At 38.5% G+C, this 24599-nt stretch overlaps 1 protein-coding gene across 1 annotated transcript; it reads right to left on the reverse strand.

The window, feature by feature from the left end:
- Positions 1–1816: 1816 nt before the first annotated feature.
- Positions 1817–24525, reverse strand: tpo (thyroid peroxidase). Its single transcript, XM_026306153.1, has 13 exons — positions 24414–24525; positions 19032–19116; positions 18777–18937; positions 18406–18535; positions 17019–17148; positions 15953–16153; positions 14959–15450; positions 5600–5858; positions 3432–3602; positions 2641–2878; positions 2348–2556; positions 2053–2226; positions 1817–1896 (listed from the first exon to the last, which is right to left on the reverse strand). The coding sequence occupies exons 1-13, from the start codon at positions 24523–24525 to the stop codon at positions 1817–1819; spliced, it is 2442 nt and encodes an 813-aa protein (XP_026161938.1).
- Between the last annotated feature and the right edge of the window lie 74 nt (positions 24526–24599).

The raw sequence follows: 24599 nt of genomic DNA on the forward strand, positions 1-24599 counted from the left end.
ATAACTGTTTTGGCATCTGATTTTTAAAAAACCTTAAACATCACATCCCCATGCAGCCGCAGCACAGGGATGTTATTTTTCTGAATCCCTTCCTTAGATTATGTGACATAGATTTCCTATAATGCCGTGAACGTTTAAACCACACAGCCTCCTGAAGAGCAAGCTGAAGAGATGGAGTCGACAACAAACCTAACTGCGCCTCAGACAGGACATCACTTTTTCAATCTTTCACTGATGTGTAAACAGTTAGAGATGTGATGGAAATGCAAACATAAATGTGCAAAAATGCATTTTGTGACCTCAGTAAGCATCCATCAAGTGTACTGTCTGATAATGTAGATGCCGTTTCTAAGGCAGAATGGTAAGTCTGTCACGTTCTTAGAAGCTTGTGGGTTTTATGTTTGGTAATGGGTAGTGTGCACAGTGTGACTCACTTGATCTTGATTTCAAAAAGGTACTTCTATTGTTAAACCATCAGCCACTGCTGCATTTCTGAATTAAGAGAATATTATGCAGAGCACTTAGTGTCTGATTATTTTCACATTTTGTCTTTATTTGACAGTGTCGAGACATACAAGAAACAAATTTGTACAACATAAGGAAAGCACGACGCAAAGTGATTTGAATCACAGTTTAGTGTAAATTACTGTAATTATTGTTAGAGCATATACATTTTAAACAAGTTACAGAACATTGGAAGTTATACTGTACTTGAAGCTTTTCCACAGCCACTGTCAACAAGTTAGTGATTCCCTGTGAAACAAAAAAAAAAAACAAAAGAATACACAGAAGCTTTTAAAATCACATAACATTTTCTCAGTCACCCAAATACAATCAATCATGTCATACAACAGCTATTATGATAAAGACTGACAGGGTGTTAACAGTGCAACACCTGTATGCTGACATGCACGTGGTGTTTTTCTGTTACCAAAGCAAATTTTCTTTTTATTGTGACTAAGGACTGAGAAACTTTTTTGCAGAAGGGTAGGGGCAATTAAACAGAAAGAGAATGTTTTAGGCTAATAGTCCTCTGTTTGGTGGCATTTTGTCCATAGGTCTCATGCATGTTTATTGTTATTGATTTAGTATTGAATTGTGTAAGCTGTGTTAATGAGGAGACTGATGATTACTATTTTTAGTATTATATTTAGGGCAGCATGGTGGATAAGTGGTTAGCATTGTTGCCTCACAGCAAGAAGGTTCCTGGTGCATGTTCTCCCTGTGCTTGTGTGGGTTTTCTCCAGGTACTCTGGTTTCCTTCCACAGTCCAAAAACATGTATGTCAGGTTGATTGGTGACTCTAAATTGTCCATAGGAGTGAGTGTGAGTGTGTGAGGTTGTTTGTCTCTATGTGGCCCTGTGATGGACTGGTGACCTGTCCAGGGTGTACCCCTGCCTTTCACCCAGAGAGAGCTGGGATAGGCTCCAGCAGGTCCCCGTCACCCTGGTTAGGAATAAGTGGGTATAAATGATGGATGGAGTATTATATTTAGGTTTCTCAGAATAATGTCATAAAGTATGGGTGTGGTTTCCCAGAATCAGAAGGTGTGTTTTCATGTTCTCCTAATGTTTGTGTGGGTTTTCTCCAGATACTCTGGCTTCCTCTCACAGTCCAGAGACATGAAGTTTGGGGTGAATGAATTAGTGACTCTAAATTCCCTGTAAATGTGTGAATGTGAATGTGAGTGTTTGCCTGTCTCTATGTGTCAGCCCTGTGCGCTGCTTTAAAAAATGTTTTCTTTCCTCCCTTAGAACCAGCAGAGAGCAGTAAAGCTCCAGTCAGACAATAGCCCTATATTATTGCCTGTCAACCCTATTGCATGTGCTCAGGCATGTCTGTGGTGCTGAACCATCTCTTACCAAGGTGGTCCAGCACCACAGACAAAGTATCCACTATGTTTAAACATTTAAAAGTTCATAAAAGACAATAAGTGATCAACCAGCTGAGAGTGGACCCTGCCTTTAATGTTAAAGTACACCACATAAACAGCAGGACATCACTGCAAGCACAATATAAAACCAGCCTGTAGCAATAATAGTTTCACATACCTGTACATTGAGGGGGTTGATCACTCCACTGATTTCCATCACAAACTACTGCAGCAGCACCCTTTAATTTGTAACCATGGTAACAGGAGTACAGAGCCACCAGTTTGCCAGATGTAGAGGACAATATGAAATCCCCGTTCTTTATCTTTGTTGGAGAGGCACAGCGCTCTATGTCTGGAAGAGAGTGATAAAAGTTTTTCACATAAATGTGTCATGAAATGATAAAACTCTAAGGAATGTGTATTATTTTTTAATACTACAACTGGGGCTACCCCGACAAGTCTCTTAAGCCCACCTTGGCCCTTCCCCTCTCTCCAAGCTTCCAAATTCATCGATGGTACATGATTGCAAGACAGGAAGTCAGAGGGATATTCCCCCAATCTGAAGGAGTCGAGGGGGACTTCCTTTATGTCAGTGTTGTCACAGATGATGCGAGACACAGAAACTTTTAAAAGCTCAGCCTTCTGTTGCTGGGTGAACACACCCTCCGCTTCCCACCAAAACCTGTAAAAAAAAAGGTTGATCTCGCAATTTAAAATGAAACTTTTCAATAAATATGTTGAATGTGCTGAGCAAGTGTTGTTGTACCTATCACCATCACGAAGCACCTTCATTTGCTTTCCAATCAGGCATGCAAAGAGGGGCCCAGTTCTAGAGCCTGGCAATAAGGTTTCAACAAGCCCCCCAAGCCAAACATCAATATTGTCTAGATGTTTGTATAGTTGTAGTATCTTCTCAGCAACCCTGTGGTCTCTCACAACATCTTTGAGATCATCTAATGTCTTAATGCGCTTCAGTCCACAGAAAGCTCTCCAACTGTTGTATCCTGAAAGGTAATTTCAGCACACTATATGTTACTGTGTTCTGCTAGCAGCAGCTAATGCAGCCTCTAGCTGCTGGTTTCATTTTCAGACTTTGTAGTCTGCAGCCGCACCTGTCACTGCCTCCAGCAACATCACAGTTTTTGCACAGCTTCCTCAGGAGTCTCAATTGGCTTTATACAACTTTCAACACAAAATAATGACTCCCCAACAAACAGAAACACACTTTGTTATGTGACAATTGAACTAAGTTAGGCTGACCAGCTGGTCCTGGCTGTGGCCTCATACTGTCATACTTGGCATACAGACAGAGTGGTATTAGTCTTCACTTGTAATGCAATAAGAACAGTGGTGAGGACTGTTTGTGAATGCTTTGACAGACAGGTACTTTGTTATCATAGAGATATAAATACACCGTGCTTAAGCATGTTAACTAAAGGAATGACAAAAGAACTACTTCTAAGGTTAAGCAGGGCATTGGCTGTTAATCGTCACTCTGATTTGATACGCTTCAGTGAATGCCATTGAATGGCACTAAGCCTCAGCCCACGGGCTTACCTGGAAGAGCGTGATCTCTTCCTCTCTGCAGGTTTAGTGAGGCCAGGTCCACGTGCTGTGGTACATTGAGGACAACCAGCCTCTCTGTTACCTCCTCTGCCACCAGCCTGTTTGCACTAACATCTGGTGCTGGAGTTCCAATTACACCTCTCAGGATTGGTTCAATCCCACCTAGACACAAAACAGTAAACGCTAACACATTTATTTTATTTTATTTTTTTTTACAGTTAATATAAAGGAGCATTTTTCTTTTTGTCTGTGGGATGCAGGCCTACTCACAAAAAGCACGCACCCTTAACCAATCTAGTGTGTTATCAAAAATGAAGCAAAAAAAGTGCTAGAAAAATAGTAGATATACGGTTGTTGAGCACCGTTTTCTCTGGATGGAAAACTGTTTTTATGCTGTTCAGAAAACAGGTCTGTGTATCACTCCTAAGCTTGGATTTGCTGCTCCCCCTGGGCTCACTGGTGTCCAAACAATTTCATTTGAACAAAGAGGAAGAACAGACTGTTGGGGATGAATATGCTGTTTATCATAACAACACATGGTTTCATAGAAGGAATAGAGGTGCTCAGTAGAACAACTGAACACATCCTTTTGAGTCGCTGCAGCAAGGTATGGACTGCAGGTCAGCAAGTCATTTAGCTTATTACTGGGGAGACAGAAAGGTCATTTTTATAAAAGTCATAAAAAAGGTGTTACATATTGAAGCATTAATAAATTATAAATTAACATTTTACATAAAGTATCAATTGAAATAAAGGCAGCTACTTGCCCTCCACTTGACTGTTTTGGTTCATTCTCACTACTCTCACATTGTTGTTTTTTGGCTGCAGGCAGCTGTTTTCCTATGTAACCCACTGTATAGTACATGCACAGTGCCAAACAGCAGACCGACCAAGCCAGAGAATAGGTGGAGCAGTTAGATAAGGAGCCAGATATCACTGTCAGGAGCTGGAGCTTAAGGAGAGTGAATACTAGACTTACACTCACCAGATGGACATAAACATTACTCCAAATGAATGCTAATACTGTATCATACCAATTTAAAGGACGATACCACTATATGCCAGTGCTGTTGAAAACACGACTGAAATATGCCTTTATTAGCTATAAGCACATCAACAGTGCATCTTCTGTATTTGATAAATCTATACATAAATATATAATAAGCAAGACTTAATACTTAATGGAACTAATACTGAATGGAAAAGGTCCCTGCAGTGTGTAAAATGGATTATTGCACGTACTGTAGTGAGTGGCAGCAGGGTTGACATATCATAACAGGTTTTTATACTTTATATATTGAAACATTTTCTTCCCCTGAGAGCTACTTTGACAAAATGAAAATACTTATGTCTTATATTACTAGTTACATTTATTCACATTATTTATGAATATCCTTAAGCTGAAAAATTGCATATACACATACCACTGTCTCACACGTCACCTCCCTTCATTATAGTTTAAATACATGAGATGCATTCAGTTGGGTGTTGGTGTATTAGGTGTTGGATAAACAATGTGACTCGCACTTTGTAAAGGTCTCGTCATTTCTGATGTCCATCCAGAATCTGCCTCAGGATCACCACAGCTGTAAGTTTTCCTCATAGTAAGTGACTGACTGCAGTCAGGAATGACTAATAGCACATTTAGCATTTTCATTTTTCAAAATGTAAACAAATACGGGACCCAAAAAAAAACAAAACACACAGCTCATGTTGTAGCCCACAAGGTGACTCTCATTATCCATGGAAACATACATCCTGCTTTATTTAACACATCTCCTACAGCCTATCTGTTGCTTACAGCATAACTGACATAAATGCTGTTTATTGTTTGTAGCATGCATCCATGCTGTGTACATACTTTCTCTGAAACTATAGGAATGCCACACAAAAACAGGAAGTCAGTTGCTGGTAGCTTGTGAGACATGTTAGAGGCATCAGCTCGAGATAACAATGTCTATTCAGTGGTCAAATATACATGAGCCACAAGAATTGTATGCAGCTAACTGTTACACTAAAACAAAAATGTCAGTGCTGATGCTGACCTAAATAGAGTATTTTTCCATTTACTTCACATTCTCTTTTTTTTACGGTGCATTTAGTGTGCTTGCAGGATACATTATTAGTTCCAATAGGCAGCTTCATAAAAGTGTACTGACCTTCTTTGACTATTCTCCATGGACTGAAGAAAGTGTTGTGTAATCTCAAGTGGGGGAAGGTCTCATGTTCCTGGAAGCTCTCGTTCAGCCTCCTGAGGATTGGAGAGATGGTAGCGTGGCCGAACCTGAATGCAGCAGTAGCAAACACGTTGGAGGCTGAGGGGTCAGTAGTCGGATCATATCCCTCATAGGGTCTGATGTAACGTTCAAAAGATTCTGGGCCAATAATTTTTGGAACATAATCTCTCATGGTTATGATCTGGGAGTCAAAAACAGAGAGGGAGAATCATAAAGAAGCAATAAAAATCTTTTAAGATAGTCATGTAAGGAAATCTTACATGGAAGGACTGTGTGCATTTCCAGTGAGATGATTATTTGTATAAGAAAAGATATGATTGCACATATTGTTTCCTCACAGTTCACTGCAGAGTTTCATCTGACCTCATCATTATTTATAAAGGCCTCAGTTCACCACCTGAATCTTAATGCTTATCACACATGCATGCACGCACACAAATTCACATACACACACACACATTAGTGGGATCATATTTGGTGTCATGTAGTTTTCAAGTCACAAATTTAAAACATCACTTCCCTCTGTTTGGAAGACACCAATCTGAAAAATTATGCTATTCTAATATAAATTCTCTCAAAACTGGAAAACCTGCTGAACTGACTCAACAGTCCGCAGTTGGACTGAAACAAGATCAAGTGCAAGCACACAATCCCAGCTGGAAACCTAGAAAGAAATACATTCTAATGTGTTTATTATCTGTTAGAGACCTGCAAGCAGCGTTCTCCATAAACTGAAGCCGATCAGACACGTCATCAGTGAGAAGAAAACATAGCTTGGACTGTCTCAGTGCTTCAGATAATTCTGGGACCATCTGAGGAGCAGTCAGCAGACTGTGATTTCAGGGGAACAGTTCATGCAGTGGTGGTAAAGAGTATTTTAATTTTTCCTTTGTTTCTACTTCTCCATTATAATTCACTATAATGGAGAAGTAGAAATAATTCATCTCCATTATAATTCCATGTTGGAGTTTTACTCCACTACATCTATGAGACAGTCATATATTTAGTTTTCAGAATAATATTTTACACACAAAATGTACTGAGCTAATAGTGTTGATTGAATAAAGATCAAACCAGTGGTTTCACTGTGTCTGACATTTCCTGATTTTTCTCTAGAAGCCCTTTGGGTGATTTAATTTATTTAACTCCCACAAACGCTTGCAAACATTTCAGGAAAAAAGTAGCATTGGTTATTCTGCCCAACTGTAAAGTAATTAACATTATGTCTTCCTTGAGCAGCTGCAAAAGGAAAATTACAAACAACAGCTGAATAATGCGATATACTGTACAGTGACATTACTAGTTACTGGAGCAATTTTGTTCTGCATAACTTTAGTGTTAATACTTTAAATATGTTTTGTTGCAAACTTTTTTAATTTAATTACATTTTAGACTGCTGCATTTGCAGTTCTAGATAGCTTTCTTCATCCATGTAATATATATTTGCATGATGCATCCATGTGCGACATTTAAAAGACCATTTAGCCTGACTACTGATTATATACAGTGCACTGTATATACTGCATGCATTCAGGTTTCTGTTCAACATAGCTCATCATCATCATCATCATCATCATCATCATATAGGGATTACTACTCACACCAGGTGCATTATGGGAAATTCAGGATCCAGGGTTTTCAGCTAACAGTCAGGACATCATAGCTCCAGTTTTGAAGATTCTTTAATCAATAGCTAGTTCAAGTAAACTTCATGGAAGCGAAATACTGAATTACTGGACTGTCTTTTCAATCCAAGAAAAGAGCAAATTCACATATTGAATTATTTTTGTTTTTCTGGTGGCTTAGCTCATAAACTCAGTGCTCACTCAGTTAATGGACTGAAACACACCAAACAGCACAGGTCTGCCCAGTTAAAGATTTTTACAATAATCCTGCTATTTCTTGGCCACTTAATATGCAGAAATATCACCTCTCTACACTACATACTGGAGAACCAATATCCTTGACAACTGTGCACCACAACTGAGGTGCAAATCAGATAGAAACCAAAGGTTGTTAGCTGATTTTTTTCCCCCAGTGTCCTGCAAATAATAGAATTTCATTCTGCACTGAAATGGCTTCTGACCTTTCCATTTGCAAGCCCTGAAAAGAAAGTATGAATAATTTCAACTGCTTGCTCCCACCTGACTTCTCTCACTGACTGAGCTGGAGGTTTACTTCCTATCCCAGGGAAATAGATAATGAGTCAAATAATAACTGAAAGCTTTTTACTAACACAAAATGTACCCATCATACTATTCAGGTCGGACTTTGCAGACAATAAAAAACAAGCATAGGTGAAGATGTTTCCATACAGTAACCTATTTCACGGTTTTCTCAGTACGAGTACAGCATGCACTTGTCTGGGTTGTTCTATGACATTTACATGTCACTACCAAAAACCAAGTTCTATAAATAACTGTGGGAAGAAGGATGTTCCCTATGCATTTAAACCCAGCTGCCATCTCTTTGTTAATACTGTATGAGACGGGCTGTGGCAAAAGTAATGTCCGGGGGGCGGGGGTAAATTTCAGTGCCTTTTCAGACAGATTCAATCTTTACAGCCTTTAAAGAAATTGTAAGATTTTTATTCAAGATAATTTATATTACAAGCATGGAAACACAGAAGTTTCTGTCCATTTACTCTATCTGTAAAAAATAAATCCCTTATTACTAGTTAAGTCTAGTTCTGATTTAGACATATTCAACCAGTTCTCAACAAGCATCTAGACCCATCGATCCATTACTTAAACTTGCCTTCTTGGCTGAGGTCTTGGAAAAAAGCATAGTAGCAGAACAGCCCAGTGACTCCCAATTCTTAGTCTGTCTTAAAATTATTATTTTAGCAGCTGATTTTGTCCAAATATCTGGAACTTCCAGCAGCTGTTGAAACAGTTGACCACTTTAACTCAGAACTGTAAGCAGTAAATACACTTAATCCTGTATGGTATGATTACTATTTCTCTGTTTCCATAGTGAAAATCCTATACTTCAGTTAGAGTCAGACGATTTAGACACTGTTATCATCTGCTACAGACTCTGTCATCGATCACATTTACCCACTTAGGGCGAATTTTAAACATTTGCCCTTTTTTTCTCTGTAAAGACCACGAAGCTGTGATCCATGCTTCAAAGTTGTGTCTGACACACACAGTGACAATGAATAAATGCAACCACATTCACTAGCATCAACTTAATAACACCAGTCTAACAACACTTAGCAGTTTATTTTGTTGCCCAGCTAATTGCACACTAGTCTTGGCATGGAAGTGTTTATTTATTTATTTATTTATTTTTTGGTTAGCTATTTGGTTAGCTATTACTACCACAGCACATATTTGAATGCATTAAAGTAGTGCTTTTACAGTGACTTGTCAGTAATGAAGAATGAAAACCGCATCCTGCATTACATTCACACTGTGTGAGCTTGTTTCCTGGGAACAGCTGCCTGAGGATTTAGTGGGTTGTAGGGGAATCTGTCCATATGGACCGACAATAAGCTGAAAGCTGCAATGAGCTGGATTTTTTTTTTCCCCCCACACTGGGGTACAGGCAGACGGCTCAAAATTAATATTAGCAATATTATACTGAACATTAGTCACACTACTATATTACCTAAGGCACTATTGTGATGTATTTCTTGCGCAGAAATTAACAGTGGTGGGAGAAGGTTGGATTTCTGTTTTGGCAGGGAAGCCTGAACACAGCCGGTCCACAAAATCAAGAACTGCACAGATGTAACTGATGACAATAACAATGACAGCATTCCAGGTGAGCCTGTGCCAGGACCCTGCTATTGTGCAAAGTTGGTTCAGTGCCATCACTTACTGGGACACTTAGAAAAAGTGAATGTTATTAAAATTTGTTTCACTTTTACTTTTCCAGCATGGACAAGTGTTCCTAACTGAAAACGGAGGCAGCTAAAGTCGCTAATTAATTGGCTGAGCTGTAAAGAATAGTTGCATGCATCTTCATTAAATTTAATGTTTGTCTGTTTGTCTGAAACAAAAACATACTTCTGGAACTGGAATTATAATATTCTGTTGTTTCATTAAATTAGCCATGTGTTCCAAGGAGGTAATTAACAAACCCACAGCCAATCAAGCTCATTCACGCAAAGCCGTACATCGACTTTTAGGGCTATAGGCAGGCAGGTTATTGTGCACTCCACTTTCATCTTATTTCTCACTGTTGTTTATTAGATCAGCTGTGTTTAAATTACCTGAACACTGAAGGTGTTTTTAAACTGTTCCAAGTCTTCCACACACTCATGTTGCATGTTTTGCATTTAACATACGTAAAAATAGAAAAGCAGACATCGCTGTTCAACAAGCAGGAAAGCCTGCAACAACCCAAGGTCTTTGAGGGTGGAGTGGACAAAGTGAATTGGCATCTTCCCATTTCTGATTGGCTGAACACACCTGATCCAAGTAATCAGCAATGGGTAGGGCAGGGGTAGTTGGAAAACAAGCAGGGCAGTGGCCCTCAGGGAACATGGTTTGCCCAGCCCTGCCCTACAATTTGGAGGGATTTACAGACCATCCGGCAGCAAGCTTAACCTCAGTGACTGCACACAGCTCTCCGGGAGTCATGATACACAGGGCAGGGTTAGAATGGGTGTTGAATGCTAAACGTACATGCACATATGGCTCACATTTGCCACTTCAGTCAGCAAAGAGAAAACAAAATGAAAAATAACGCAACTTTGGAATTACCTAGTGTTGCATTTCTTCTCTTCTGATAAAGACCAGAGTCTCCCACCTCAACCATTACCCCAGACCAGTGTGGTCTCTGAATACAGAGCAACTGATTCAATCCTCCATTAAACTCCCAGCAAACAAGTTGACCCTCAAAACATGTACTACTATTACTGTAACATCTAACACAGTGCAGATTATCTACCTTTACATATAAAACGCCATAAACATCCTTTAAGCATCTCAATTGGCTTGTATGGTGGTTTAAACATTATTTCTCAGTCTAGTTTTGCACTGGATCTTTTTTATGGTCATTCCTGTGTTAAAGTAACACAGCCTGCACTGAAATGACACGCATGGCTACACACTGGAGAGAACAGAAAGAAAGAACTGTAAAGTGACAGACCATGTCTAACCTTCCATGGAAATGTTTGACTGGTTTGCTTTTAGTCTTTTCACAACACTAGATCTGAGTCTGTCAAAGCTGTTTATCTTTTAATCACAGGAAGTCATGCATGAGCTGAAATATATAACTAACACTGCTACATGACATGTTTTTAACAACTTTTTAACTATTATTCTATATACACTGTTATTTCCTATGCTTAAAGTACATCTTTACATTTTCTGTGCTGATCATCTAATGTAGGTTCCTGAATTATGTTTTCTTTCACGAATGATCCTTGAGAACTAAAAACAGATCATTTTAATGTTTTCTTTAATTTTCCATCTCAGCTTTCAGATGTTTTTGTCTATGTAACAACAAATAAGGTTATAATCTGTCAGTTTGCAGCCTGGTCAGATCAGCCAGTCCGTCACTTTTGCCTCCACTTCCAGTACAAGGATTTTTGCAAGCTGTCATGGTTACAGCCACAGTATGTAAATCCCCCACCTGCCTTTTATACTCAAAAATTACTTAAACAAGCCCTCTGCCATAGACCCACTTCTTATTAATACTGTAAATCTCTTTCCTCTGCCATTGTCCCTGAGTCACCTGAAAATACCTACTGTTAATCCTCTGCTGTAGTCAAATATCAGGCTCCCAAAATCTGCAAGATTGCAAACTTATTCTCCCTCTGCTCATAAACTTTTATAGTCTAGAACCTGGGTCAGTGGTTCCCTTCAGTGGAAGCAATGACATATTTCCATTAAGACATATTTTGTTTATCATATAATGTGAAGAATGGATAACCCCATCAGCACCACTAGAATACTTTAAATGTACATGTAAATGAAATAGCTGCTATCAACAATCAGTCCAGTAATGGATGGATTACTGCATGGGCCTACTGGGCACAGGCCCAGAGGCCTGAGGGGTCAGGGGCGTCGGGGGGGTCAGGGGGCTACTAGACTAAATAATTATGTGGGGGCACTTAACCATTCAATGGGGAGTCAATCAAAGGTCTATAAATTAACTGCAGCCAAAATATAGATAGCAAGGAATCTACAAAAACATAGACTACACAAGTAAAAATATGTAAATGAATGTAAATTGATGCAAAACAAGTAAAAATGGACACAAACGGACCAAAAAGAGATGAAAAACAGCTACAAGGTGACACAAGCTGATTACAAATCCTGTGGGTGCTCAATGCATGATTCTTACTCCTACAGAGATGGGGGGGGCTTTTACATTTCTGTGCCCTGTAGCCAATTGTCTTTGCTTATAACCTGACAGTCATAGATGTTTAGAAGCAACCATTAAAAAAAAAAAAAGGTAACAGCAGCAACAAAGTCTTGTTTTCTACATTCAAAACAAATGCAGACAATAGTGAATAAATAAAGTAATCCGTGCTTGTGCTGACTGGTATGCATCATGAAGGTTTCTTTTTCACGACAGATATATATGGTTATATAATGAAGGGTTGTGATTCTGGGCACCTGGTGTGCTGTAAAGTCATACCTGCTGAAATGTGCATTTGTTTTGCACTAAGCACAGCAAAGTAATGTTAGCTGGATATTAAGTGAGAAAAAGAAGCCATTCAAAGCAAAACCATTTTAACCCATTTAGGGCGTAGTTTCTGATTTACAAGAAACATAGTGAACAAAAACAGCAGGATTAATGCCTAAACCAGACAATCTGTTGCTTCATTCCCCTTTAGAAGAAATTACAGGAAAGGAATAAAATGTTGCTTAGCTGGAAATATTAAAAAGAATATTCTTAACAAAATATTCATGTTTCATTAAACATGCAATGATGCATTTTCTGGCCAGAGGAGCAGAAACAAGTTGTAAATACATAACAAACACTTACATTTTATTACCTTCTAAGTTTATATTATATGACAAACTTGTTGGTGTATAGTTGCCCATTTATACATTAGCATTCATTTGCAGTTGGCGGTAAACACGCTATGAGTGAGAGTAAACAAAAACAGTAAGGTTGCAGGCCAGAAAACCAAAGTAATGAGCTGTAGGATTCTGAAATGCTCCACAGAGCTGAGGATAACTTCCAAGTGGAGTGAAAATTAGCTCTGACTTTGTCACTACGAGCATCGTTTTTCATACTGTGTAATATAATATTGATTATAGCTGATTTAATGATCTTACAATCATTAAAGATGGGTATAGAGGAGTTGTTGGAAGCCAGCTTCTCTTACTATGGAAATTTCAGCACCACCGCTGAGGTGATTTGTGACAGACCCTTCTCCTGAGAAATAACAATGACAGCAAAGCAGTGGATTCCACAGCTGGTCGATTCTTACAGTCATCCAACTTAAAACAGCAGCTGTCAGGGTTGGAAGTTCTGAATCAATTAAATCAGAAGAAAGTTCCCCATAGAAGATCTTCGATATATATCAGGTCTTGCTCAACTGTCAGCATGCTTATATAAATATATATGTATATATATATATAAGTAGCAGTCAGTCATCATCATTCATTATAGGTACATCTTGGCTATTCCTTTACCATCCAGACAATGCATTTTGCATCCATCATCAAAGACAGCAAATATATTAAAATAAAATTAAATCATTTAAAAAATCTAAGTTTCAAAGGTCATTTTTGACCCTAAAAACAGGTCAACAGTAATACTACAATGTCCATTTATTAACTGTTCTGAGAGTTCGATCACACATAATTGTAGACTTCAATATTTCCTTTTTTTTTTCTAAGCACAGTTAAGGTTTCAGTTCAGTGTTGGCTCAGAAACTTCACATTCAAAAAATTTCAAATCCATAATTCACGTACAACTGGTCAAACTCCATCAGGTAATGAAGATCATGTGATATGACTGACAGCTTAAAGGGACATCTTAACAGTTATAGTGTGCTCTGCCACTTTTCTTTTCTAAAACGTTCATTTTGTGCTCGTTTCATTGAACCTAGCTTCTGTCATTTGTGGAAATAACTGATGTCCTATTTAATGAGTTGGTATTATTTCAACCAAGCATCTGAAATTAGACGTTGCAATAAATTCTAAAGTGCCAAACAAAAGCTTATAGAAAATGCCTGAAAGAAACTGCCACTGATACTGTTCTGAGCTAATGCTGAGGCTGAAGCTATTACTGAGCGCTTCATTATGCATCTTTCATCTGATTTTAAGCTGCATAGTTTCTAAAGTGTAAAGATACAAAAAGGAAAAAAAAAATTAATTGTGATAATGTTTTAATGATGTATGGTGTTAATTAGCTGGCCTCCATTCAGAACTAGGCAAATAGCCAGTTTTATGAATTCAACACCCAGCTGCAGAGTGCAGTTCCTAAAAACTTAATTAACCTTGTTATTGATTTTGTAAAGATTTACTGTTCTTCTGCAATAAATGCAAGAATTCCTTTTTAGTTTCAAAAGCTCCGGTCAAAGCATATGTCTCTCTGCACTGGGAACAGTGTAATGACCATGAGACACGATTCATGTCATAAAGATTCATGTTTGTAAAGATTTGTCTTTTTTTTTTTTTTTTTTAGACAACACTCTTCACTTTTTTTAATAACAACTGCAACACGTTTGTACTCCTGGCATCTGCAGATTATAAAATCAGCGCACTCATAAATGGTAGTTTGTCTCCCCTCAGGCATCCTGTGTTTGTAAACAGAAACTTTATAGAACATTCGACCTTGTATAGCAAGAATGAGGTGTTCATGGGTACAGTTGCTGAAACAGCGACAGGAGACTGTTGAGCAACATGGGCCTGTCAGTGGTCAGGAGACTAGTTAGGCTGCTACAGCTGGTTGCAGCAATAAACAGAATTATTAGAGTATCAGGGAAGCATGCAAGTTCAGTGTTAAAAAAGCATTAAGAGCACTTACCTCAAAGCTGAAACATGCACAAGGTCATGGCTGACTAAAAGTCAATTAATTACGTTTAATTACAGATCTCTGTGAGGCTGGGAAAAAGATGGCAGCTATTCTGCTTGGCAGAAAACATTAATGCTCATTTAAAATCACTAGAAATGTATCTGAAACTATTCAATTGTTAGAATTAGAATTAAAGGTACAATCAACTTTTAAAGGTAAAAATCTAATGTTTATGTTGTGCAATGTTACTTTCTTTGCTGTGGCCTGTCACCACAGGGATGTTTAAGTGCCATAAAACAGGTTTTCATTTTGACATGGAGAAACAATTTTAGTTAGTTGTCACATACCTGGTGCAGAGCTCCAATAATCTTGCGTGTTTCTTGGAAAATAGTCTCCGGGTTCCAATGATCATTAATGTGTTTCAATGCTTCTGCAATTCGATTGTGTTCCCTAAACCACAGTGTATGTAAAGAGGTCAGGGGCAAACCCTCATTGACCCGACTGTCTCCAGCCCTGAAACACTCCACTCTCTCCCCCTGCGGCTCCTGGTGGCAGGCTGATGGCAGAGTGGCTACGAAAGGAAGGTAGGGTCTTCCTTTTGGATCCGTGAACTGATCGTTTACTGCGAGTTTCCCATTTTGACCAGAGAGGTCACGAAGGAAGCTCTCCAGCTTTGGAGTGTGGCCATACACAACAGAAGCATCCATGAAGGATGTGATCGCATTCATCTGTTGTCGCTGCAGAGCTTGTCCTATATCAGACCCAAAACTGATGGGGCATGCTGGTCTGGAGCGATAAAAAGGCATGCAGCCCTGTGCACCAGAGAGCATATCGTCTGTCTGTAGAGAAGACAAAAAGACAATACTATCTTAAAACACGTGTAATCTATAAGATGTATTTGGTGTTGTTTTCAATGGATTTTAAAGGAGCACTGTTTTAGTGGTGACTGTGATGAGAGGATTGAAAACACCGTCAGGTCGCTGCTTTAATATGAAGCTGGTTAACCAAGCTTAGCGAAAAATGACGCTGTCCAAAGGTAAATTAATTCACATATCAGCACTTCACAGAGTAACAGTAATGTATTCAGTTTTTTAATGGGTAGAAAAACCTTCCTGTAAAATGGACTGTATGATTTTTCAGCTGGACCATTTTTTGTTTTAGAGTAGCAAAGTCCTACTGTCACATTAAATATGGCACCCAGCCTCTCATGGACTTCTCAAGAAGAAGTGAACAAGCGTATTACACAGTGTTGAATTATTCCATTTAAATACAGGATTGTAGCCAGAGAACAATCAAGAAGCAGGTGAACAAAACGTAGAGACTGTGGTGCTTTTCATTTACCTCAATGGGAAAACATGGGTGCACATTTTCACATGTGTTCAAACAGTCCATGCCAGTCCAAAAAGCAGCACTGCCGGTGCTTTGGGGGGTGAAGGTTATGTCATGGTCAATGTACTGACCCCATTCTACCAGGAGATGAGAATAAATGTCTTCTTTGCTTTGAGAAGAGCTGCGCAGTATTTTCTTGCTGACTTCCCGTGGCTGTTGATACAGTAGGATTTATGTCAGATGACAGTGTGCACTAACTTTTACACTTTGCGACTGCAATTTTCCCCCAGTCATCTCTGCAGTGACTTGTCATTTATCAGTCATGAACAACAGAAATGAACAAAGGCCTATCATGTCCCAGTCAAGGGCTGTGATGGATGAGAGCTTTCTTGTTTGTGTGACCTAGTTCATTTTTTTAATTAACTAACTTCTAAATAGATAAATGACTTGAGCTCAACAAAGGGGCTGTGATATTTTCTGTCAAGCTTTTCTTTCATATCCTAAATTCTCCAACAAAAAGAACTTTCGCACCTGATTAGAAATTGGTTTATTCAACGCATTATTAAGAAACCAATATGTTATTTATTCAAGCTCCTTTGAAATAAAATAGAATAGTTAGGTTCAAAGAGTATGAAATGTTTTTTTATCACTTCAGTAAATTGTAGTTCATATAGATGGAGGTAAACTGGATACAACTGATGCATATTTGATGAGCTCTACTGAAAGAGCTCACCCTGTGTAATAAGTGAATAAATTAAGACTGAAATTCAATGCAAATATCTGCTTAGCAGTTTCATCTGCTGTTTCAGAGAAATTATGTTTTTCTGCATGATTGGAAACCAACCGCTTTCAAGCTATGGAAATAGTGTCTTTTAAAGAGCAGACCACAAAATTCTAATGCAGCTGTAATCTGTGTCATCTCTCATGCAGGCTCAGCTCTGGACTTTATCTGCTGTAAAACAGGTCAGCAAAGTAAATGGAATGCAACATTAACTTGGTGTTGCAGGGTGAGCTTGTTTCATTTCTAATTTCTCTACCAAGACTTTTGTGTCCATCAGGCCAGCTTTTTGTAGATTACCGGGGGAAGTTGGAATCCATTATGGAGCCGTCCATGGTTCCAACCCTTGGGCTCTTTCTCCCCGTCTTCGTATTCAGCTGGAAGCCATCTGACCAAGGGAGTGTTGGCTGCTCCCCAGTGAGGATTTTGCCTGACAAAAAGAATCACAAAGCATTTCCAAATATACTGCACCGCAAAACAGCATAAGACCTGACTGAATGCAACAGCATTTGTTTTCTGCCATCAGTAGTTCAAAATATTGCATTTTCAACAACGACAAATTAATATCAACTGCTTACATTTCCTTTTAAGGATTAAAGTTATAAAGTTTCTATAGGTGAAATAGTAGAAATAAGGGCCAAAGTGCACATCTTGAGTAAGAAAAGTATTTTAGTTCAAATCTGGAACATCTATGGTTTTCTGCTCCCACACCCATGACTACAGGATAAGCAATGTAACTAATATATGAAATGGATGATTATGGTAAACATGTGGTAAACATGCCTCTGTATATTGTTTCACGTTGCCATCAAATTTTTCGATCTTTCCTTAACCTTAACCTGTTAACCAGAAGCTGATTTTGTACCATATTTTTATTAATGGTTGCACATTAGATCTATATACAGAAACTGTAGTCTCTAGGGGACTGTTTTAAAATCAAACCATCTATCACAGTGTAACTTTTGTGTGATTGCATCGATTGTGAATGCCATAACAAAATCCATCCATTCATTATCTAACACTTACCTGAGATTTGTTGAGAGGTGAGGAACACCCTGGACATATCACCAGTCTATCACAGGGCTGACACATAGAGACAGACAAACACTTGCACCTAGAGTCAATTTAGAGTCACCAATCAACTTAACTCCAAACTGCATGTCTTTGGCGTCAGGAGAAAACTCACACAGCCATGGTGAGAACATGCAAGTAGGCTGTGAGCCGACAGTGCTAACCACCATGGCAACCCATAATAAAATCCAAAATAAATGTGAAAATCAAAGTTTTATTAAAGTTTCAAATTGCACCATTATTTCTCAGATTGAAATGAAAAAGAAAACTCCAATAAGATTCCCCCTTATTACGATGGTGAATATGAAATGGATTTTTCATTTTCAGTTTGGAAGAGATTCTGTTACCTAAATGCTGACATTGAAAAGAGGAAACTGGGCTTCTACTATTTTCACTAAATTAGATGTGTGTGAATGTGAATATGTGTGTGATTACCAAAAGGGCTTTACCTAATCTCACTTTTCAGGACACTAAATGTTATCCTATTCTACATACAGATTTACTTTGGCTCCAGGTCCAGCCTGTATTATTGGTTCTTATAATGTACCCAGTATCTTTTACTTCATGTAGTCCGTGTTCTTTGACTGGTGACAAGGGTAAGAAGTCGATTAGCTACCTGTTATTGCAGAGGCCAGATATGGAGCGGTATTTGTTGAGGTGGCTGTGCTGACAGACATGTGGATGTGTGGCAGGAAGACACTGAGAAAGCTCTGCAATCAGCTCCACATCCTCCCATGACAACAGCTCTAGCACAGTAAAGGTAAGTTGATGTACAGTTAAGTTAAAAATATATATTATAAAATCTAATTAAATATCCTTTATGAGCAGTCAGCTCATGAAAGATATTCAAAGTGGTAAGAACCTTGGATCAATTACACACAACTTTTTGTTGCATAAGACCCATTTTAAAATGGTGTCCACCAACTGTCTCTAAAGATTTGATTCAAGGTGAGAACCTCTGGATTTAATGACAGAAAGCAATTCTACCTGGTGTCGTGACATCCCTTTTATATCTCTGCCTTGCTCTGTTCTTTAAGACTTGCAGAGTTGTTAGAAAAACCTCTGCGGCGCGGGAAATCTCCAGGGTCTCAGGCTCAGTTTGCCGAGGGAATGTAAACACATGCGTGGAGGACTGGCGTGTGCTCCGTCTACGCAGAGAAGTGGAGAGGTAAAAAGAAAAGTTTAGGCCTCTTGAGTCTCAAAGGGAGACAGGTCTTTTTCATTCATTTGGCAGTTCATTACCGTTGTCTCAAGTGGAGCAAGGCTTCGTTTACAATATGAAGGCTTTCCTGATGTGATGAGATGAGCAATTCTCTGACAGATGTAGCTGGAAAATATAGAGTCGCAACAACATAAAAAAATTAAAGTATACATAATCTATAACCAGAATTCCAACTGTATACAGTGTTGGAAAGTAACTAGGTAAATTATTCACAAATGCAGACAAACAAAGAGGCAGAGCAGAGGCAGAATGGCAGACACGGGTTTATTTTCAGGAGCTAGGAGTGTGGACAGGTGAAGGGAAACCAGGGAAGAATGTCACAAAAGATGGACATGAAAATAACACAAACGTGATACATGGCACGGAGTCCAGTGGGGGGTGGGAGAACAGAGTCCAATAAAGTCCTAAGGTTTTTTGAAGTCCTGTGGTAAGTGGGGGGAACAGTCTTAAGTGTAAGTTAGAGCCACCAGGGAGCTGGGACGAGAAACAAGCAAAACAAAGGGGAACAAATAAGACACAGGCCCAGGAAAACAACAAACCAGCAGTGAGAGCAAAGTGGCTGGGGTTTAAAAAAAAATCAAGGACACAGCAGATAACAAGGCACAGGTAAACAATCAAGGAATTTATCACAGCCATGAATCAGGTAATAAGGGTGAGAACAAGGAACAGGAAACACTACAAAACAGGAGACAGGCAGTGGAATGGATGATGACAACATTATATATGAAACTTTAAATAAATTTGTTAACAATACTGCTGTGCTCTACTTATAATGGAGTATTATACACTGTGATTTTAGCACTTATACTACAAATCTAAGTGTATCTCCTAACACAGACTGCTGAGCCTCATACATGTCAATACATAATGATCATTTCAATTGTGTGGCATCATTAGTCTCTACAACATGAGAGCTCCTCAGCCTTACATGCAGCATTTTCACATTCAAGTCATTGTGTCAGATTTAGTAGTAAGTAAATCTGCAGACTGGTTTCAATACAAAGCGACATTAACATATTATTTTGCCAGGTATATACAGAAAAACAGTTCAGTGAGAGATAATACTATTGATTTCTATGGATGGATTGCCTTTCTCCGCTTCATTCATCCTTCCATTCTTCCTATTTCAACCACAGTTACTGATTATTACACATTTTAGATGAAAATAGATTTCAACAAAAGCAATTATTAAAAAAAAATGATTACTCACAGTTGAAATGGCCGGCTTCATCAGTAGAAAAACTGACTAACATTACAAGAAAAAATAAATTGAAATAACAGAAAACACAGTTGGCTTTTAGCACAAAAGTCATTTTGTACACAGTTGACCAAATGAACCAGTCCTTATGAATTCAGACATAGCAGGGAGCCCATTCCCAAGGTTAAGTAAACCAGCCCACACCAGAGCAGCTCAGATGTTTGTTTTTTTTTTTCATGTCTTGGGTTGAATAACTTTAAAAGTACTTTTTCCCCCTCTGTTATTTCAGCCACTTGCACGGTTGGTAGGTCCTGGAATTCAGTGCAACAAGAGAAAACTTGTAAGTAAGTTCTTAAAATGTTTATTTGCACATTTGTACATTTGTGCATGGCCTATTTTTTTTTAACCATTTGCTACTGGTCAGACTTTCTAATAAAAGTTCACCATAGTGAACCTGATGCAAAGAATTAGTGTGGATTTCAAATCCACAAACACAACAGTGCTAATAAAACTGTAATTTCCACAAAAAGTTTTACACGTTAGCATGACATGGCCTTAATCTGAAACTCTGATACAAAGAGACACACAGGTAAAGTGAGGTCGCACTAATGGAGATATGTTTAAATGAATGTGTTCGGTGTATGTACAGTGTGTGACTTCTCAGTGAGGGGTCACATCAGCTTCGTTGGGCAAGTCACGTAAAGTTGAACAACAATTTTACCTCCCTTTGAGAATCACGTTATAACTAAATAACCTAACATGTAGCCAAAGTCAGTTTGACTGCACTCACAGGTTCTCATAATTGCTGCTACCATACTATCAAACCTTACTTTTAAAACCAAATTGTTGAAATAGAAATACACAGTGTCAGCAGCAGTCATCGAACTCTTTTAATGGGTTCATGTCCTGCTGTCTTGGTCATGCCTCCATCCTCCCAGGCCTATTTTCTGAGTTTCAGATGCAGAATATAGGGATTACTAACGGTGCGAAAGGCCACACACAGTCCTGAAGTTGCCCAGGAAACTTCTCATCACTTCAAATACTTCAGTTAGCATTCAGGGTTCAGTGCCGCCAGCGGAGTCAACAGCGAGAGTCACGGCCCATTGATAGCTGAGCCGTGTACTTGAAATTCATGCTTGACATGGTGCTGATGCAACTTCATGATGCTGAGTGTGTGTGGCAGCAGCTGCCAGTGACTTCAGCAGCGAGCACAGATCATCTCAGTTGTGTCTGTCTGTGCACTCTTGTCATGGTGGTGGGTTTAGCCTCAACACAAAAGTGTTTAAGCCCAAACCTCTCAACACATGAATCAGAGTTTATTTAGAATGAAGTGAGTTAACATCCAAAGAAAAACTTGTGGAAAATATATGAATAATCTGACTCAGTGCCATGAGAAAGACAGTACATTTACTCAAGCACTGTACTTAAGTACAATTTTGAGGTATCTGCACTTATTACTGTTTTCTGCTACTTCATGCTTTGACTTCACTACATTTGAAAGGGAAATATCTTACTTTTACTCCATAACATTTATTTTTCTAACTTTAGTTACTACTTATTTTTCATTATTAAATCCATAGATAGATAGATAGATCAATACACAGATAGATAGAAAGATAGATAGATCAATAGACAGGCAGACAGATAGATAGATACTTTATTCATCCCAATGGAAATTCCAAATGGATAAAACAAAACAATATAGTCATAAATTTTTATCGACCATCAGTGGGAAATCCATAAGCTACCCAGCAAAATGTAAAGTAAATTTTAAGCATATATGTTAGTTAAGATTAGCTCCATCTTTACCGGCTTCATCATTAAAGTTATATATACAACACTGCATCAATAAATATGATCCAAAAGTTCAAAATGCTTTAATGTGACATGGACCATTGAGTACTTTTACTTTTGGCTGCTAATACTTTTGTAAAATTTTTAATTGAGCCTTTTTCTTGTAAAAGAGTACTATTGTACTGTGGTATTTATACTTTCATTATAAGTACAGGGTGTCAGAACTTCTTTCACCACTGAGTACTTAGAGTAAATGAAATTATCATTATATACAGGATAGAAAAAATAGCTGACACTACAGAAGTGCAATAAATCTTACTTCTCTGAAGTTTAGTTATTTATGAGGTGTTAAATCCATGTTATGATCAAATGCAACTGTAATTATTCATTATTTAGATATTTGCATCATTTAAATTATTTATTATAGTGGCAAAGTGACGTTTTGCTGATATCAGAATAGTAGTATTTGCTGAATGCTCAGTCCATCAGGAACATTTAAGATACACTGTACAACACAAGTCCTGTGGTCCCTAGAGACAAGCACATAGAAACATCAAAGTACATACATGACATGCACTGTAAATCTAAAAACATTTGCAGTGCATTTCCTTAATGTTTCTTCTTTCACATTTTCACTTTGTCCCTAAGGGCCATCGAGGATATGTCCAAAACTATGCAGTTATTAACCGTTCAGGTGAATTTGGTTGTTTATCTAAATGCTGACCTTGTTTGACATTTGAGGGTTTTCTGTTTGTTTTTTTAAATTAAGCTAAGCTCAAAGTTAATTCCATGTCAATGTCAGGTCAGTGATTAGCTGTGGGCACAGATTTAAGACATTGTATCCTCCAGGATTCTTTGATGTAGAGTCCAAAGTAAAATAGCATATGGCAAAACCAAAGGTGAGTTTTCCATTGTTATTGGCTACAGCAGGTACATAGCAACCAAATAAAGACTGACATCCATTGTCCCTTCCTTATTGTTTGAACAACATACCAGCTAGAGATTATCAGAACATTTCACTGCTACGTCATCAGTGCACCACAATAATTCAAGTAATGAACCCATCAGGCAGGTTTGAGCACAGCTGTTCATTGTCCTGGTCAATCCTCCTGTGAAAGTTGTAAAGCCCAACCCAGGTGTGTGTTTTTGTGTGACAACAATGAAACACCTACATTGTCGGCCTTTTAGATCTACCCAAATTATTTCAAATATAATTTTACCTATTGCAGTATTAAGTGAAAGTTTTTTTTGTGATTACAGTGCATAATATGAGGGTTCCGCAGTGCAGGGTTGTAGGCCTGTTTCATTTGCCAAGTGAATTTTAAACTGTCTACAAATTAGAGCCTTTGATTCAATTTCCTGACACTACATTAGCCATTCCATTGCTCTTGTTTTCAAACTAAACTTCCATACATTACCGATGGCAGAATCTACTTCTGTCCAAACATCCTGCGAGACGTATGAATGTAGGGTAAAAATCATCATGGAAAGCCATGGTTCAAGTCTCCTGCAGCAACCCCTCCAGCTCAAACACAACCTGTGATCACTCACCAGTGAGAAGCCACTGGACAGAGTATTAGAAACATGTACTGTTGTGTCTGACTGTGAAGTTGGGACCATGGGGCAAGCATTTACATCTGTGTGAGATATGCCTTCGAGGTGTACAAGAGGCAGCTGGTGACTCACATCAAAAGGAAACTCATCCCTCACACCAACAGTGGGAGCTGGCACCAAGCACTTAAGATTTAGCTATATATGAAATACCTGCAAAAAAAAAATATCGTTTGACAATTTGGGAAATACATTTATTTACTTTCTTGCAAAAAAGAGAGATGAGAGGATGCATACCACTGTTATATCAGTTTGTTGAAGATGAAGGCAACCAGGAGAAAACTAGATTAGAGTAGTATAAAGAATGGAAACGGGGAAACAGCTAGCTTGGGTCTGTCTGATGGTTAAAAAAAAAAAGTGCCTACCCACACTTTCAAAACTCACATACAACTTTTTAAAATGCATTCAAAAACTATGTTGTACATACAAGTTTGTTGACAAGTTGCGGTTTTTCAAGGGGTTATGTGGAGTTTCTGCTGCAAACTCACAGTGAAGAAAAGACTCCAGAAAGTCAAGATATAGAAATAGTCCAACATGAAACCTCACATAAACCTTACTCTCAGCAAAAAAAAGTGAATTAACATATTTCCAAAAGTCCAAAAATGTTGAAATATACCTTTAAAATAAACTGTCTTCTGAGGTCACATACTTCAAAATCGAAATCATCAGGGAGGAGTCGAATCATTTTACGAGTGCTAGACTGCGGCTCAGCTCATTTTTTGACAAGTAGGAAAGGCACATGCAGTGGAGTTGGACCCTCTCCAGCAAACAAGCTCTTTTAGAAAAGGAGGCAACTCACATTTTGTCTTCAGCAGTCCAACATATTGGCGAGATGACTCTAAGCAGGGGATGAGCAGTTTAGCGGCTGGTCCAGCAGATCCTACATCAGTGACATCCACTGCTGACGCCATCACTTTCAAAGTATACACTCAAACAGTCTGAGTTGTGACATGTCGCAAAATAGGAGGTTAAACAATTTTGAGGA

This window comes from Mastacembelus armatus, chromosome 22 (genome assembly GCF_900324485.2).
Source record: "Mastacembelus armatus chromosome 22, fMasArm1.2, whole genome shotgun sequence".
NCBI lineage: Eukaryota > Metazoa > Chordata > Actinopteri > Synbranchiformes > Mastacembelidae > Mastacembelus > Mastacembelus armatus.